This window comes from Bremia lactucae, linkage group LG10 (genome assembly GCF_004359215.1).
Source record: "Bremia lactucae strain SF5 linkage group LG10, whole genome shotgun sequence".
Taxonomy (NCBI): domain Eukaryota; phylum Oomycota; class Peronosporomycetes; order Peronosporales; family Peronosporaceae; genus Bremia; species Bremia lactucae.
In genome coordinates, this window is record NC_090619.1 from 3272915 (window position 1) to 3291801 (window position 18887).

At 44.5% G+C, this 18887-nt stretch overlaps 2 protein-coding genes across 2 annotated transcripts; both read right to left on the bottom strand.

Moving 5' to 3' along the window:
* Nucleotides 1-3995: 3995 nt before the first annotated feature.
* CCR75_007568 (uncharacterized protein) lies at nucleotides 3996-4800 on the bottom strand (the record flags this gene model as incomplete). The annotated part of the gene is given in 2 exon segments (XM_067965626.1): nucleotides 3996-4752; nucleotides 4772-4800. 2 exon segments carry the CDS (start codon nucleotides 4798-4800, stop codon nucleotides 3996-3998), a joined length of 786 nt encoding a protein of 261 aa, XP_067814284.1.
* An 822-nt stretch (nucleotides 4801-5622) lies between these two features.
* CCR75_007569 (uncharacterized protein) lies at nucleotides 5623-6126 on the bottom strand (the record flags this gene model as incomplete). The annotated part of the gene is made up of 2 exons (XM_067965627.1): nucleotides 5623-5983; nucleotides 6074-6126. 2 exons carry the CDS (start codon nucleotides 6124-6126, stop codon nucleotides 5623-5625), a joined length of 414 nt encoding a protein of 137 aa, XP_067814283.1.
* Between the last annotated feature and the right edge of the window lie 12761 nt (nucleotides 6127-18887).

Consider the following 18887-nt stretch of genomic DNA (forward strand, 5'->3'; position numbering starts at 1 on the left):
ACTCGACCTAGGATCATCGTATTGTCCCGTTTGGACAACCGGTATGTTCCTTCAATGTCGCCCGCTAGGCGTACATTCATGTCTCAATCCTCTCAACTTATTCGAGTGGTGGACCTTCGGCGCTGCCTGTGCACTCGCACAGCCGCCGGAAGCTGACTCCACAGGGGATTATTAATCACACTGTGATCTTGTGCAGTCGTACTAACAACCGTACAACAAGTGAGGCCATCGCACTCACTCGTAGTACATCCACGCGCTTGTGGACGCTCCAAAACGTTCATCAGATGGCCATCTGATGAACAAGTGGCAGGCATCTTTACAAATCGATGCTGCCAGCTGGTTCTTGGCTCATATCTTCTGAGCCAAGGTAAACCTAGAAGGACATCAAATTTGTCATTTAATTTCAGTACGATGAAACCATCATCGTGACTGTAAATCTTTTAACGTGTAGTGAAATTTCACTACGCGTTTCATTACTGATATCGATGCGCCTGTCGCTAGATGCACCGTCATCCTCGTTGGAGGGATGTCGCGCTCAACATATTTGCGCCTACGACCCTCTAGCAACTGGCGTCGAATATAGTTATTCGACTTCCCACAGTCCACTAGGGCTCTAAGTGACAAATCATGTGTCACTTTTAACTTCAAGGTGATGAGGCATACCTCATCGTCAGGTGCAGAGACACATAATGATTGTGTGTCTGGAGCAACTTTCGTCAAGGGATTTGGAAATTCTTTTAAGGTTGCTGGATTAGTAGGGCTTTGCACTCCTACTGACCCCGAGGGTCCGACGTTGTTGCGAAATCGCAACAACGTTGGAACCTCGGCCGTTGCCCTTTCTGACATTCGGTCCATAATTTCGTTCAGTACCTCTCGGTACTGGGCGTGGGGCACTACACTCATGTGCGTAGCGACCTAACTTTTGACAGCGATTGCATTTCTGCAATTGCTTATTGTTCGAAAAGCGAGGTTTCTCGCTTTCAACGTAAGAGAGGTCAATAGACCTCCAACTCTTGTCGTCTTGGAGGACGATACGATGACGAACTAAATTGAGCCTGTCTCAAACTAAAGTCCTCCTGTTCCGCAACGGATATTGCGTCTTCAAGCGTATTCACTTCCAAGCGGAACAGATGAGTCTTCACGGGTCCATCCGTAAGACCTTGCATAAACACCGTATTTAACGTGTGTTCATGAACTGGATTGTCGTGATACAACTCGCTAAGAGTCGTCTATGCTGGGCACAAGCGTGAACATCACGCTTGCCTTGCTTAAGTTTCAAAAGCTCTGGTCGAACTCTGAACTCATTCCTAGGCGGTTCAAACGTCTGTTTGAGCCGGGCTTTAAAAGCCTCTAGCGAGATGGTTGCCAACTTGAGGCCTGGTGCCCAAGTTTTGGCACCTGCCAAATTTGATTGAGAAAATGTGACTTGCATTTGCTCGTCGACGATGGGACGAGCTTTTATGGCATCGTCCGATTCGACGAACACCTTAAAAGGGAGTCTTCTTCGACTCCCCTATACTTAGACATGTCAATCTTTAAGGTTTCCGAACGACGCATGTGCGTCATCCCAGGTACAGGGGTCTGTACCTGTTGTAACCTTAATAGCTCTGCCTGTTGAGAGCCTTGCTAATTAAGCAAGGCTACCTTATCCTTCGCCTCGTCAAGTTCATGTTGTATGAACTTGGCGATGGCTGCATGGAGGGCATCTCTGTCCAAACCAGACAGCATGGCCAGTTTGGCATCATTACCTATGGTCGAACTCATTCTTCATCCGCACTCTTTTCTATGTCATTTAGAAAGTAGTAGCTATCACGCGAAACGTGATGGGTATTTCCATTATCATCTAACATGTTCATGTTAGATGATGTAACTGTAGTTCTTGGACGGACTACAAAGTGCTACTAGGTGAAATAGGGCACTGCCGACTTGTACTGCTTCAGCACAAGTCCGCTTTGCACTGCTTCAGTGCAAGTGGTGCCACACGTCACTTCACGTGCACTAGTACGTGCAGAGGAAGACTCTCTTTAAAATAGTTGCTTTAAAGAGGGTTAAAAGAAAACTGTCTTTAATATATATAGTTCTTCTTTTTCTACCTTTTTTCTACTAACTTAATTATATACTAATACAAAACACGTAATAAAGTCTTATCTGTCTCTCTCTTTGCGCGCGCCCAGCGCTGACTGGACCGCGGAGAAAGTAGATATAATGGTCGATATCTACCAATGGATAAGCTTTTTGAATGTTACTACGTAAAGTAATATTCTCCTACTATTATCTACCTTTTAAATAATATACTAATTAACAACCTTTAAGTGTTAATTTCATGTAACGGTACACCCCGTTACATACATGATCTGTTGACCAGAGTTGTCGCTCCTTTCTTTAACTCTAGTGCTGAACATACAAATAGCTGATCTGTTCTACAACGCACAGGTGCTTATTGATTGGCATTTAGGATTTTCTTTGCACCGAATAAGGTATTACAGATGCCAAATTAAGGGAAACCTCACTCGTCAAAGTCAGTCTAATCAGCTGTGTAGATGTTAAAAATGTCCCTGAATACGATAAAAGCTTATTTTTGTTCTACAAATGCATCATTAGCAAGTTGCACGTGCTCTAAACACGGCGACAGCTAATTACCGTCTAATTTTTGCTCAAATAGTTTATGGATGTGGCGATACCAACACGGAGGTCTCAGGACGATTCTAAAAGAATAACTGTTGATTTTGCGATGCAGTGGAATGACTCATACCATTGAAATATTTTATGTTGCGTCATTCGTAACTTTTATTCAACAAACCCTTTTTTATTGAAATCCAACATTACAAATAATATTAATGTCAATTTTTCTTATTCAATCTTGCCGAGATAAATGTTTGTGTAACATTACCACCAGTGGCATAGTTACTTTATGTTAGTGGTGAAGTAATCTTAGAAAACGATTCAGTTAGTGGAGCCACAAAGTGGCGCTCGGCGATTAAAGCACCAATGCCGAATGGTTTATGAATGCTGATATCGTATCGACGCGTACAGGGACCACGAAAATATAAAGATCTCCAAGACTAAGTAACTTGCGAATGCAAAATGTAAATGTTTAAGCACAACTTGTGGTAAACGGAAACGAGCCAGTGCTGCACTCCCAAATTCGTCGCACGATGGCTGGAAATGTAGAAAAATATCTAGCATATCTTTATCCAATTGTGCTTAGCTGATACTAATTAAAGCTGAGCGAGTCACCTGATCTGAGCAAATACTTCTCGACATTATTGTCGCAGTTGTCAGACACGCTAAAATCACAAGAGGCAAATTGACTAACACCGCGAAACTTTGCATTGCTAAACGTCACTTAGCACTTAATGTCACCACGCTCTATAGAAGAGGATTCGTCAAATTACGGTTGCCTTCTCCACCATTTTTTTTGGTTGCTATGAGGGTCAATGCCGATGCTACTTAAAAATTGGTATGACGGCCGTGGGCACTTTCTCTTCGTGCAAACAAAATGTGGCAAAGCGGCAGTACAATGTGGCAAAGGTATTAACCGACGCTTTTACATGTTGCGTACTTACCCAATTGACGTTCTCCATCTCTACAGGAACTCACGGAGCATTTGATGAAGCCATTGCTGACTCCGCACGAAACAATTTAAATCGGTGTCGCTTAGGCTGATGCAAGATCACTTATTTTTTGCAAGGAGGTTAGTAAAGAAACAAGCACTTTTTCAAAGTTGTGGCTCGGCGATCAGTCAAATCTCTCAATGCTAAAAAGAAAGAGATTAGCATCACATTTTCTGCTGGATGTCCAAAACTCACTAGATGTGCTATATTTAACGACATAGCAATAATTCACAAATTAGGTACGCAGTATTTAAAGGATATTAAGTTTTGCATTCGTTGTGTGTACAGAATCGTCTCGAAAAGAGGATTGATATCCGAATACAGGCGGATAGGGAGGGATACAACTGCGGCTGCAGATGTGATGATATAACAGAAGAAATCTTAGCTAGCAGCCGCAATGATTTGACCGACCGAGGTGAAGAGCTGTATAATAGCAGGAATATTTCGGCAAAACACTCTTCGAACAGCTTTGGTAGCGTTTTGAGAGTGAGAGAACTTCGTTGCAATTTTTCTGTGTACAGCGGACCGCGATTCGATTGATGCAGAATAACTTGACTCGGTGCACTTAACAGCTGCTGTAGTGACATTGCTCGCATAATTACTCGATACGGAGCACTTGGCAGCTGCTGACGCGACGTTGACTGTGTGCGACATGGCATTTGCTTTTGGGGCTCCTACATCTTGTTCTCGCAAACCAAGTTGCGAATTCTTGAAACACCTGTTGACTCGCATTTTTTTAAGCAGCAGAGCAGTCTTCTGAGTCAACGGTGGGGTAACATGATTAATAGATGCTGCAATTGCTGTCATCCACTGCTCGCGTTCTATTGAGCTTAAAGCACGTAAAACGAGACACTTTCTTGATGAGCCGTAATGTAATCGAATGATGTTGAGCTTGATGTCTTTGTACGAGCATTTTACGAACTTTATAGTTGAGTCGAGAGCAATCGTCAAAGTCCCGCCAGCAATTCGCGGGCGCTCGATAACGAGATTGTAGATCGCTTGGGTCGTGCATGTTAAATTGATCAATTTAGTCTGTGTGGTGCAGTCCAATTTCACAGTGCCTTGATACCTATTCGAATTGTTACCATTTAAACATGTAAGCTCGGCACTAGTCAAAAAATATGAAAGCGTATGAGAGCTACCATATAAGCTTGTACGATCGAATGTGAAGTTTGCCGCACGTCATTGCGGTGGAGGTAGGTAAGACGTTAGACAAAGATGCCCGATCGGTCCTAAGGAAATTGAAGAATAGTGGAGACGGTGGGATAAACGAATAGTTGCCGCTGGTCAAGATTTGCAGCCACAGCTTTATAAGAGCCATAACGAGAAAAGTAAGTAATGCTCATGGTTCCAGGAAATGATGCGAATGGCTTCTTCGTTTGTCCGATCTTGTGGTATCACAACGTCTGTTTGAACCGAAAGCTTGATAATCGCAGACACTGCTGACCACTAGAATACGAGCACAGTAAGCACATTATTATTAGTAATGTCATAGCATATCGAGCATTAAGTAATGCGTGGGTGTCCATTGAATTAAGACCACCTTTTCTGGTTTCATACTCATGCAATGTTCGAAATGTATTAAGGTAGAAAAGCTGTGCATTTTTTTTTTGTAAGCGGTATGGAAATAATTAATCCGTCATTTATCCCATTTGAGTGGTATAGCTATTAAGCTATAGCACTTGAATAGTTAACGAGAAAATATATATCAAAACCAATAGTAAACATATGATGAGCCCATACAATTGAACCCAAAAAAAATAAATAATATCTAGTAAAAATTATCCACCTCAAAATAACTTAGTACTCAACCTTTTTTATTTTTATCGATAATTATATTTATTGATGAAAAAACACTTTGATTGTTCAATAACCGTCATTAAAGTAAAGGGATGATCTCACAGCTCCAATTGATCGGCAAATGAGCAGAATTTCGATGCTAGAAGGATAGGGTTTGATAGTTGAATGTCTTGATGCAAAAATGTTTTACTGTGTTCAATTGGTGCGATTATGTGCTTCTGGACTCGATTTCATTCCAATCATAAATATATGTTGAGATGGGTACATAGTTTTCGAGATTTTGAGCTGCTGCTATAGCTCGTATGATTCCGGCTAGCCACTTATCGCGCTCAAGTGAGTCGAAAACTCGTACAATGAGGCACTTTTGTTCTTTACCGTATCGAAGTCGAATGGTGTTGTGCCGGGCTTCGCTACGAAAACACTTGACAAGTCTCACAGTGGAATCGATTGGGATCGTCAGTATTCCACCTGAGATGCGTGGTCGATGCACAATGAGGTTAAACACAGCATCAGACGACAGCGTGGTATCAAACGATGCGGCATGGACTAGGTATGCTGTGCTTTGGAACCTTTATTGAGCTATACGTAAGTTTTGAACATATCACGGGAAAGAATTGTCACTCACCAAAAAAGGCCACATGATTGCACTAGAAATTTACTGCACGGCATCGTTAAGGTGGGCTGGAGTAATCGAAATTGCAATTGGCTTCATTCGAAGTGCTTGCCATCAGCTGATGTACAGATATGCACTGTTAAAAGGATAACCTAGCCTGATTTTGTATGTGGACTAGCACAGTTGTGACCAACGAAATGATGTGCACATAACAGAAGCATTGTAGTCGGCCATGACGATGTCAGATGTGGACAGTACTGTCAAGTTGCACGCCGTTCGCTGGTTGGGGCAGCCCTAGCAGAAGCACATCCAGTAGACTTATCATCATCACAATTATAGTTTTTGTAAGTTCGTGGTGACACACTTTTGACTGCAACTGTTACACCCCCTTGGCAGCCATAACCATTAAAATTGTCTGGTCACGCATATTGCGACGCAAATTTCACCTGATTGAGAACTGTACAATAAATAATGTGCCTAGCACCGATGAATTAGTAGCGATATTTAATACTAAGGCACGACATATAACCAATAATTATCAGCCGCTGGACGACGGGCTGGTCATTTTTGGTTATAACAAAAAGGCTGTCACTTGCTAAAAGCATTTAAGGTCGTCTTTGTTCAATGCTATTTGACCACACATTATTGGTCCAACACGCCTTCCCATGCATATATTGTACTTTATTGACGCGATTACGTGAGCAATACTTACAAGTCACGTGTCGGCTCGTTTATGTTGCTGGACTAGAATGGTCCATGATTTGCATTATCAATGATAACACCAAATCGTGGAGTGTTGCACATACGATATTACTGCGATGAAAAATATACTTTTCAGTTTGATACGTCTATTGCCACAAGAATACCGAAGCCTGCTCGCTAAAAGGCATTTGTGCAATCCGACTATCAAATTCATACGTTTCGGTGCATCTCATTTAGTTTATGTAGAAGCGAGTCAAAAGAAAAGTAGCGACCAACAAAAGCGGATGATATGACCTACTGCTGTCATATCGACCTCGAGAATACAAATCGCAGCATACTGCTTCGAGTTAAGAAGTAGAAGGTGCAAAACTTTCGCCTGCAAAGTTAAAGTAAATGCTGCAAATTTTTAAACGTTTATTTGTAATTTACATAACAAACGATAAATATGTAATAATAAAGGGATTCTAAGAAAATATACAAGAATATAAAATAAATATTAATTATTCTGGTATATTCTTTTATAATCCCTTTATTATTTCATATTTATCGTTAAATATACCAGATAATCCAAAAAAATATATGTATAATAAATATATACCACGCATTTTGTAATGGGGCACACATCGGTTGGAGAACCGTTGTTGTGGTACATTTACTTTATGGGTAAAATATCCTTTTATCTAATTATAAAATAGTTATTTACTTAAATTCCATTTATTATGGGTAATAAATGTGGTCGCCGCCTGATATAAATCTCGCGGCCAAAATCTATTATTTTAATTAGCTAGGGTAAGGTTTTTAGATTTAAATAATTAAATTAAGTTCAGTTCCCCTTTTGATCTTAAAGCGTTAAGTGCCTTCCTAAGGCTTGCGCATTGATCTGTAAGAGATAGAAGCCTTTCTAAGGTATATCCTCTTGGGCACTAGTTGCCACTTGGTTCTACGAACCCCTGAATCCCTTGAACTAGGATTCCTTAAGCTTTAATAGCTTGTACGACTCCCTGAGTTGTTAAACCCATTAGTTCAATAGAACTAAGTGACTCTCTGAGTCTGAAAGTCTTCCTCTGACTTTAGGAGCGAGGTAGCTCCGCTACACCTGGTAGCACTCGTAGTCAATCTACGCCTGAGTCTTTACAAGACTAATTTCTCACGAAAATGGAAGAGGTTCCAGAATTGTCAGAAGCGCAACGCGCCGCTTATGACAAGCTCAAAACCTTATTCGGGCTTGAGCACGTGGAATTTATTATCTCCCAGGGACCAGAGGCCCTGCATGCAAGGCTTGAAGCTTCATGCGGTATGAAGCCTCCCTGATCGGTCAGGTACAGGACCAATTAGCGGCATATATGCCAACCTGGTACATCTCTGTACCTGACTCAGAGCCGAGGGCTCGCCCTTTAACTGTAAATGTGAAAACATTTGAGGAAAAAGAGGGAGAAAATCTCCCTTTTTGGATTAAGCAGATGGAAATGTTCATTGATTTCGCCTTGTTCTTAACAGAACGGCAAAAGGTGGCTATGGCCATTTCCAAACTTGGAGGTAGAGCCATGGAATGGGCACTATTGTGCAGCACGTCCATAAACGACGCTTTTCCCTCATGGGATTCGCTGAAACAGCAAATGACCAGCATGTTTGCACCGCCTGATGAGGCTTTTCGCATGCGAGCACGGCTCCTAGCGACTCCACAGGGTAGAGAACCCTAGGGCACTTTGTCCAGGAGTTGAGAACTCTCATTGAATCTATACATCAAGACCCGGTGCAAGAAGCAATTGTAGTGACCATCTTATGGGGGGTCTTAATGAGGGCGTTTGCCGGACGAAATTGTTCCGATCTCATCCGGCTACGTTCGAAGAGGCAGTTGCCATAACGCTCCGCGCCGAGTTTCACTTTAAGTCTGCTCGCGTTAGCACGCCTATTTACCGAACAAGCTCTTCGAGCACATGGGTTCCGTCTAATAGAGCGGAACCTATGGATTTAAGCCTCGTTGAGGAAGGAGAAGAGGCTCTTCAAGCTGTGGAACAGCATAAGACCATCCGTAGATGTTATATGTGCGGAAGCACGAAACATTTACGCCCTGCCTGCCCTCTTCGAAATTCGCGTAAAGCTCGAAAGAGCTCCAACTCCGACCTATACCAGAGATCTGGTACGGTGCGGGAAAACGTCGATACCCAGTAGGTGCGGGGCGCCCTACTGGGGAAGACCTAGGCTCTGTTGAACCTCAAGGAGGTGAGAATAAACAGAACCTAGCCCCAATTAGCTCGGTGCTCAATGGCACGGGGCGAGAGTACAAGCCTGGCTTGCTAGTCGCTCAAGCGATTGTAAAGGGCTTTGATAAGCCGTGGTCAATTTTAATTGACTCAGAAGCGTCTTGCAATCATGCTCGACGCCTTTTCCTTGAAGGAAGTCAACAATACGTTGAGGCGCTTAAAGCGCATGAAGGTGATACAATAACTGTTTGCTTAGCGACTGGGACTCGTGCCACTGTTCCCAAAGTTCCATTGCACTTGGGTATAAAGTTTCTGGACTTTGACAGAATGGAACGCTGTCTCGTCCTTGATTTGGATTCGAGATATGATCTCATCCTTGGTATGGCCTGGTTAGAACACCATGAGCCATGGATCGATTGGAGGTCTAAGACCTTAGGCGCCACGCGCAATGTTCCTAGCAAAGTGTTGGAGAGTCATGAACCCACCTTTGCTAGGCAACAAGAGCGCAATTGGCGGGGATCATTGAATGAGTCTGTCAGTGTTTTAGACATTGGCATGTCTGAGTTAATAAATTCTAATGTTAAAAACATTAATTCTGAGCCCGACTCAGCAGAAATAAGTGGAACGGCACGTACTCCGTCGAGTGACACGTTATAATAACGATTCACTTAATGCTGAAAGCATTGTTGGTCGAATTATCAAGGGTGCAATATCCCTGAGATACGTGGAGTGGCACGTCTAAGTCCACCGAGTATGGTCGGCCGAGTTGGCACCATACTGAGTGTCAGTAGTGACACTGTTGGCGGTTCGCCAGGACCTCAAGGGTGCAATATCCCTGAGATACGTGGAGTGGCACGTCTAAGTCCACCGAGTGTGGTCGGCCGAGGTGGCACCATACTGAGTATCAATAGTGACACTATTGGCGGTTCGCCAGGGCATTTTGGGTCAAACCTTTCTAATGCACGTGAAGCGACACGTAAACGTTCGCTGGATAACGAAGTTGAGTTATTCTTACTCCTTGTCGGGTGTCAAATTAGACACCATGTCTTCTATAGAACCAATACAGGCTGGAAAACCCGGGGGCGTCAATGTCCCGGCCTCCCGGCCTCTAAGAGGCGTATTGTTTACGCTTCGTGTCTTCACTCCAAGACAGTGTGGACACGAAGCGTGTGCAAGTACATACGCTTGTAAATGGCGTAACCGGTAAAATTGAGGGGGAAGTTAGCCTTGCGGCAATCCCCTCGTTACATGCTCTTTTAGAGCTAGACGAAATGTCTATTGATGAGTGTGGCCGAGCCTGAAAAGCTGGTGACTTATCAGAAATGGTGGTCATTCGACCTATGGTTGAGTTAAACTCATCGTCACTCGACGAAGCTGTCCTGGATCACGCAAAAGCTGCACTTTGTGCGCGAAATGGGTCATCGATCCTTAAAGATCCTACGGATCCCTTTTATTCCTTAATTAAGGAATTCCAAGATGTGGTATGTAATGATCCACCATCTGTTTTAACTCCGGATGGAAGTGTTCGTCATGAAATTGACTTGGTTCCGAGAACCAAATACTGTGCACAAGACAATGGCCTTTACCAAAGGAGCAGTGTGACGTCATTGACGATTTCTTCCGTGCTAAGCACGAGACTGGAATGGTACGAGAGAGCAAATCTCCTCATTCGACACCAAAATTTTATGTCAAAAAGCCAAATGGTAAATGGCGCATTGTACATGCTTATAATAGGCTTAATGCTGTCACTATACCAGCACAAACCCCCTCTCCTAGAAAGGATGTTGTTCAGAATAATATGGTGGGGTGTACAATGTACAGTGCATTGGACTTAGTTGATGGTTACGTCCAATTGCTCATGCGAGCTAGCGATATCCCGCTTACAGCGGTTAGCACCCCAAGCGGCATGTTATGGCTGGTTATGCCACAAGGGCTTTCCAACGCCCCGGCAAGATTTAATCGTCTAGTGACGCAACTGTTTCGCCCTCATCGAGGTTATGCACAGACTTATTTCGATGACATTGTTGTCCATAGTCGTGCGGAGCAGGGTCGGTCGGATATGGAAAACCATTTAGACCATTTGCGAGCAGTGCTCGAGTGCATGCGCACAAACAAATTGTATGCCAATGCATCTAAATGCATTTTTGGCGCCGACGAAATTCCTTTTTTAGGATGCTTCATTGGAAAGCGAGGCCTTAAAGCGGATCCCGCTAAGGTAAAATCCATAGTAGATTGGCCGGTTTCTAAAAACCAAAAGGATTTGCGTAAGTGATTGGGTCTCGCCAATTATTTACACAAATATAGCGAAAATTATGCTGATATGGCTAGGCCATTATCTAATCTCCTTAAAAAGGATACAGAAAGGTGCTGGACTAGCACCGAGAATAATGTTTTTGAGCAGTTAAGGATAGTCTTATCTTTGCCCCGATTCTGGCACTGCCAAACCCAAATTGGCCTTTTAGTGTCGTCTGTGACGCATCAGATTTTGCCATTGGCAGTGCTCTGTTACAAACAGATGTTGAGGGGTATGAACGTGTTATTGCGTTCGAGTCTAGACAGCTTAAAGCTGCGGAAAAGAACTACCCAGTTCATGACAAAGAGTTACTTGCTATGAATTATGCTCTCGTCAAATTCAGAGTTCATCTGCTCGGCTTTAAGCCGTTTGTGATTTATACAGATCACGCGTCATTACGCACGGCGACTAAGTCGCCCCATCTCTCACAGAGAATGGTCCGATGGCTATCTTTTTTTGTGGAATACAACTTCGAGGTGGAGTATAAACCCGGCAAGCAAAATGCTTTGGCCGATGCGTGATCACGCAGGCCGGATTATGAGCTTTCTCATTTAACGACTATCTCGCCACCTATTCCTGAATTAATCCGTTTGGCTTACGCCAAGGATGAACAGTGTGTAGCTCTTCTACGAGCCTTAAAGGACTCGGATTCGGGTATTAAATTACCGGTACGTTTGCATGCAAGGTTACATCGATCTTCTATCGATAACAACCTGTTGCTTTATTGCACAGACATCGCGGACCCTCCGCGTGTCGTTGTTCCTCATGATGAAGATTTGAAGTACCGGATCCTCTATGAGGCACACGATACTGTCCTTGGTGGTCATCTCGGTAAAGACACGACCTACGGCTCTATCGGCCAGAGTTATTTGTGGCCCAAACTTTATAAATGGGGTCAGCACATATGTTCGCACATGCGAAACGTCCCAACGGGTTAAACCCTCGGCACATGCTGCTGCGCCACTGGCGAGTGTTCCCGTCCCCATAGGATGCTGGGAGTCCATGGTTTGGATTTTGTTTTTGGGCTACCGAAAGATTCACCCGGTAACTCCGGTATAGTGGTCTTTGTTGACCGTTTGAACAAAATGGCTCACTTAGCGGCCGTGCCGGATTTCATTGATGGAGAGGGTACAGCTACGCTGTTTATCGATCGCGTGTTTCAACAACATGGTTTGCTAGTGGGAACTGTCTCTGATCGGGATCCCCCTTTCACGGGTACATTCTGGAAATTAATTTTCCGAGTGCTTGGCACCAGATTGAATATGTCCACTGCGGACCATCCGCAGACCGATGGTCAAACTGAACGTGTCAATCGCGTCATTGAAGACGTTTTACGCAGCGTGTGTGCTCAGACACCAAAGCGCTGGAGCTCAATGCTCCCAGTAGTAGAATTTGCGTTAAATAACGCTGTTCATGCCTCGACAGGCTATACTCCGTATTACATAAACGGTCTTACCCACCCGCGCGTTCCACTAACGATACCACTGCGTGGTTCAGGGCTTGGTGGGGGAGAATAGGCCGATAGGCTTGCTGATATTAGCCCTGTTACCGTTCGAAACAAGTAAGCGAGTTTCTCGCGACGCGATTTAGTGTCTTAAGACATGTAAGGGATACGATGGCGGATAGCCAAGACAAACAAAAAGAACAAGCGGATGCCAAAGGCAGAAGCTGTATTTATTCTTATATGGTCGGAGACCGAGTTTTACTAAACGCTAAAACCTACCTACTAACTTGGTTTCCGCGGTCTTTAAGACTAAATTGCGCCCGCGCTTTATTGGACCATTTACGGTCGTGGCCAAGAAGGGCCTAGCTTATACGCTAAACCTTCCCAGCAAGCTGCGTACACACCCAGTGTTTTACGTTGGCTTGCTTAAGCCATATCGGGACCCTCCCACGTGGACTTGAAGGCGCTTGCGCCGAGACAGGCAGTCGTGTCGCAGATTGCTGCATCCTCACCGGATGTCCAGCTGGCCCTCAAAGCGAGGCTGCTGACGCTCCAGCGTCCAAATACGGTCCCGAACCGCCTCAAAAGAGCTCTCAACCCGAGCAAGGACCTCACGAAGAAAATGCACCTAGTGCCGTAGAGCATCAAATGCTTCCGCCGAAATTTCGGCCCCCTCCCGCACTGCTTGATGTACGGGGGAACCTTCAGTTTCATGTGGAGAAACTTTTTAAGCGACGTCGTCGTGAGGGTCTATACCATATCTGGTGAAGTGGCTAGGTTACCCCTCTTCTGAAAACTCTTGAGAGTTCGACGTACCTCTTCGGCAAGATTGCCCGTACGCCGTTGACGTTTTTGAGCGCCAAGCTCAGAGTCAACTCGCGTCAAACACGCTTCCCACCACTAAACGTGGGATTAGGTGGATCTAAAGCCTCAGTGCGGCTTCGATCCTTGGTTGTACGGTCAACGGAAGCACTGAAATATTGGCTAGGCCTTTCTTCGTTTTGTGGCATAAATACCGAACGTAACTGGCCTTTGGCCTTAAGCTTAGCAAAGTCGAGCGAAGCTTCCGTTCCAAACGAACATCACCTCTATCCGCAGACTCTCTGATATTCCAGATATTACGGAGTTTGCGGGCCCGGTGAACCCATTTCTCAAATGAGACTTCGTTTTAAATTCTTGTTTCGTTTGGAAACAAAACGATCGGAAGTTCCCTCATGGAGGTCACCGAAGCCCCACGAGCTTGATCACGTAAAACACGTCAGATACTGGCTTGCGTCATTAACTTCGGCGTAAGGTAGCTCATGAAGAGCGTCGCGGGCAGCGATCTCCTCCGGCGTCCTCGCCGGGTCACCAGAGATCCAGATGGCCAAGCTATGACCCGCTATCTCTTTGAGACGCCCGTCCGCACTAAGCGGAGTGAATCTATATTCACTATGAGCCTTAGCTTTCGCTATTTCGGCAGCTCGTCGTGCCTTTCCTCTATGAGGATTATCTGCTCTTGCTCTTCATCGAGCGGATTCGTAATGATGTTGGACTCAGGGTCCCGTGTCCTGCTCAATGCAGTTAAGACATCAGCGGCACCACGTTCTGGGAACGAATTCGGGGCTCGCCGACGTCCGTCCGGAGGAGAAGGCGTGAGCGAACGCCGCTCTTTTTCCTCCTCCTCTGATTCAGGGTGACTTTCAAAGTCCACCATTCCCTCATCGTCGAGAAAGGTGCTCAGAGTCTGTGACTCACGCTTGATTGTCATTAGACAACCGAACGGTTAGCTGTTTAGGTTTCAACCTCAAAGAGGAAATGAAGCGAATGTTGTCACTCGGTGTCAACAGTCTGATGGGGAAGGGTGTAATGGGGCACTTACCGGTTGGAGAACCGTTGTTGTGGTACATTTACTTTATGGGTAAAATATCCTTTTATCAAATTTTAAAATAGTTATTTACTTAAATTCCATCTATTATGTGTAATAAATGTGGTCGCCGCCAGATATAAATCTCGCGGATAAAATCTATTATTTTAATTAGCAGGGTAAGGTTTTTAGATTTAAATAATTAAATAAAGTTCAGCTCCCCTTTTGATCTTAAAGCGTTAAGTGCCTTCCTTAGGCTTGCGCATTGATCTGTAAGAGATAGAAGCCTTTGTAAGGTATATCCTCTTGGGCACTAGTCGCCACTTGGTTCTACGAACCCCTGAATCCCTTGAACTAGGATTCCTTAAGCTTTGATAGCTTGTAAGACTCCCTCAGTTTTTAAACCCATTAGTTCAATAGAAATAAGTGACTCTCTGAGTCTGAATGTCTTCCTCTGACTTTAGGGGCGAGGTAGCTCCGCTACATATTTAATATATTCGTACGAGTATACACAAGCTTGGGATCATGAAGAGATATGAATCACTTGAACATAGCCATGAGGGCAGAGAAGGTATCCTGTAGAGGTATGGATTGAAGGCGTTGGTATTCATAAAAATTTGTCATAAGCATACGACGTAGTTCTAGCATGCTTCAATCTAGTCACGTAATCAATAAATTTTCGAGTAGATTAAGACTCTGTAAGACTGTTCCATTTAAGGTTTCTGCTGTTCAGACGATATTTGATACATATCGTGTTCTAATTATTGTATGATCTTAAATGCTGCAATATGTATAATTCGGGCATGTTGCAAAACGTTGATGTCCCACCCCCCCGCTATCTCTTGCTGCACATGTAGGCGGGCACGTCGCAATGCGCCCACGCTGTACTTAGACGCACACACCAGCACAGCGGGGAAGCGATTTAACCAGCTTCTCTTGCGTGCAGTGAGGCAGTTGTGGTGAACGCGTAAGCGACCTCACCCAACGCACTAAGAACTCTGGGTAAGTGTCGTCACGGGAGCGGTAATCCGGCTCCTCGGCGCACTTACCAAGTAGGAAGTACTTTTCAGACGGATTTATATTTATTTGTATTAAATATAAATACCTATTTTTACCAATTAAAATGTCATCTCTATAGATATCATTTAATATGTATTGCGAGCGTATCTTTCTAGATATCTCGCGTAACGGATGACGCTAGCCGTCATCCCTCCTAATGTGAATGCACCCATGTGCATCACATACACAAGAATTGGTCACAAATGTGCACCACACTCGAGTGCTGGGTCTAACTACTATTTTTAGTAACTGACCATCCCCTTAATTACACCAAATGTACTTAACGGGGACTGGGTAACTATGGGACAACTTTAGCCCGTTACAACACATCAATGATTGCGTTTTGCTGCATGTGAATACCAGCGATGGATAGCGACGACGAACAACAAAAAGCAAGCAGTTTCTTCAAGGATAGATGTCACGCTAATAAAAGTGAAATTTTTTGAGCAGTAGTTGAATACAATCGAAGTTGCAACCGTCCGTTTCGTGTTGTGTCAAGCGATAAACGGCGCTACAAGGCAGTGTGCACGCAACATGGCTGTCTCTTCGTTGTGCAGTTTGCCTTTTCGCATCCAATTTGCCCTCCGAAAAAAATTGCAATGCACACCTGTCAAGTATCCGGATCGTCCAAGGCGTCGTTGGGATATGAGCCTGCGAGACAAATTGCTTTAAACCCTGCAATCAGATGTATGGTGTAACGAGGTGTATCGTTACTTGAAATTAACACTTAAAGTTTATCAATTAATATATTATCTAAAAGGTAGATAATATTTGGAGAATATTACTTTACACGGTAATATTCTTAAAGCTTATCCATTGGTAGATATAGACCATTATATCTACTTTCTCCGCGGTCCAGTCAGCGCTGGACGCGCGCAAAGAGAAAGACAGATAAGACTTTTAGTACATGTGTTTGTATTAATTTATAATTAAGTTAGTATTAAGTAGATAGACAAGAAGAACTTAATTATATCAATACTGTTTTTGATGAACCCTCTTTAAGGCAAGTGTTTTAAAGAGAGTCTTCCTCTGCACGTGCTAGTGTACGTGAAGTGACGTGAGACTGAGGCAGTTCGAAGTGGACTTGTACTGAAGCAGTACATGTCGGCAGTGCCCCGTTACACCAGGTAGCACCTTGTAGTCCGCCCAAGGACCACAGTGCCATAATCTAAGATGGACGTGTTAAATGATAATGGAAATACTGATCACGTTTCGCGTGATAGCTACTCATTTCTAAGTGACATATAAAGGAGTGCGGTCGTACTAATGAGTTCGACTGTAGGGTACGATGCAATCTTGGCCATGCTGTCCGGTTTGGACAGAGATGCCCTCCGTTCAGCCATCGCCAAGTTCATACAACATGAACTTGACGAGGCAAAGGAGAAGGTAGCCTTGCTTAATCAGCAAGGCTCTCAACAGGCAGAATGGTTGAGGTTACAGCAGATACAGACCCCTGTACCTGGGATGACGCACACGCGTCGTCCGGAAACCTTAAAGATTGACATCTCTAAGTATAAGGAGTCAAGAAGACTCCTTCTTAAGATGGTTTGTCGAGTACGATGCCATTAGGGCTCGAGTGCTCCACGCCCAGTACCGAAAGGTACTGAACGTAATTCTTGGACCGAATGCTAAAAAGGGCAACGGTCGCGGGTCCGACGTTGTTGCGAAATCGCAACAGCGAGGCGGACCGCCAAACAACGGTCGTGGTCAGTAGGGGCGCAACGCCCTACTGATCCAGCAACCTCAAGAGAATTTGCAAATCTCTTGACTAAAGTTGCTTTAGACACACAATCATTATGTGTCTCTGCACCTGGTGATGAGGTACCCCTCGATACCTTGAAGTTAAAAGTGACAAATGATTTGTCACTTAGTACCCTAGTGGACTGCGGAGCGTCGAGTAACGTTATTCGTCGCCAGTCACTAGAGGGTTGTAGGCTCAAATATGTTGAGCGCGACATCCCTGCAACGAGGATGACGGTGCGTCTAGCGACAGGCGCATTGATAACAGTAATGAAACGCGTAGAGAAATTTCACTACACGTAAAAAGAATTACAGTACGACGATGATAACATCGTACTGGATTTGGATGACAAATTTGATGTCATCTTAGTTTCACCTTGGCTCAGAAAATATGAGCCAAGAATCAGCTGGCAGCATCGATCCGTGAAGATGCCTTTCACTTGTTCATGAGATGGCCATCTGATTAACGTCTTGGAGCGTTCACAAGCGCGTGGATGTACTACGAGTGAGTGCGATGGCCTCACTTGTTGTACGGTCGTTAGTACGACTACACAAGATCACAGTGTGATTACTAATCACCCTGCGAAGTCAGCTGGCCGGCGGCTGTGCTAATGCCCAGGCAGCGCCAAAGGTCCACCACTCGAAGAAGTCGAGTGGATTGAGACATGAATGTACGCCTAGCGGGCGACATTCAAGGAGTATACCGGTTGCCACAAAGGGACAAAACGATAATCCTAGGTCGAGTAGAGAGTCGACCGTAGAGGACCCGACTGTGATAGCGCAATCACACTCGGAAGACGTTGAGGGAATAAGGCCCCACGTACTTGAGGAAAAATCTCCTCAAATAGTTTATTTTGAAGTGACTAGACTTCAAGATCCCGAGATATTAATCCATCGACAGCCTGTGGATACATCCCAGGAAGAAACCGAGACATTAAATGTCTTGGTTAATAACGGTTCAAGAGTAGGCGCTTATACTCTTGATTTGTATGCCCTCCGAAGTTAACTTTGGAGACAACTCAATTACCAACCCTAGAACCCAAGCGGTTCTTGAGGGATCTGCATAGTGGTAGAATCAAGCAGGTCTGCGTACTCGTCAGAGGACGAATACGTAACCGATACGGTAATTTCTGCAGAGAACGAATGAGTTCTCAGCAGCTCATCGATGGAGGAAAGTGTCATCGATGTGATGACTCGGATTGAGAGATATACTACTCAATCTTGGGAGTCACTAAAGACAAATCCTTTATACAAGGATTTAATGGAATTCAGGGATGTATTCCCTGAAGCAGTTACATGCGAGTTGCCTAAGGATTAAGGCACTCGACATGAGATCGAGATCAAACCGGGCTCGAAGTACTGTGTCATGAAGCAGTGGCCACTGCCTCGTGAACAAGTACTTGCGATCGATAAATTCTTTACCGATCGAGTAAAAGCGGGCCATGTAAGGGAGTCAACCTCCCCACATAGCTCTCCGACCTTCTGTGTGCGAAAGGCCACAGGAGGGTGGCGGATAGTGCACGCATTCAACAAACTGAATGCTGCAACAGTACCGGCTCAAACGCCGATACC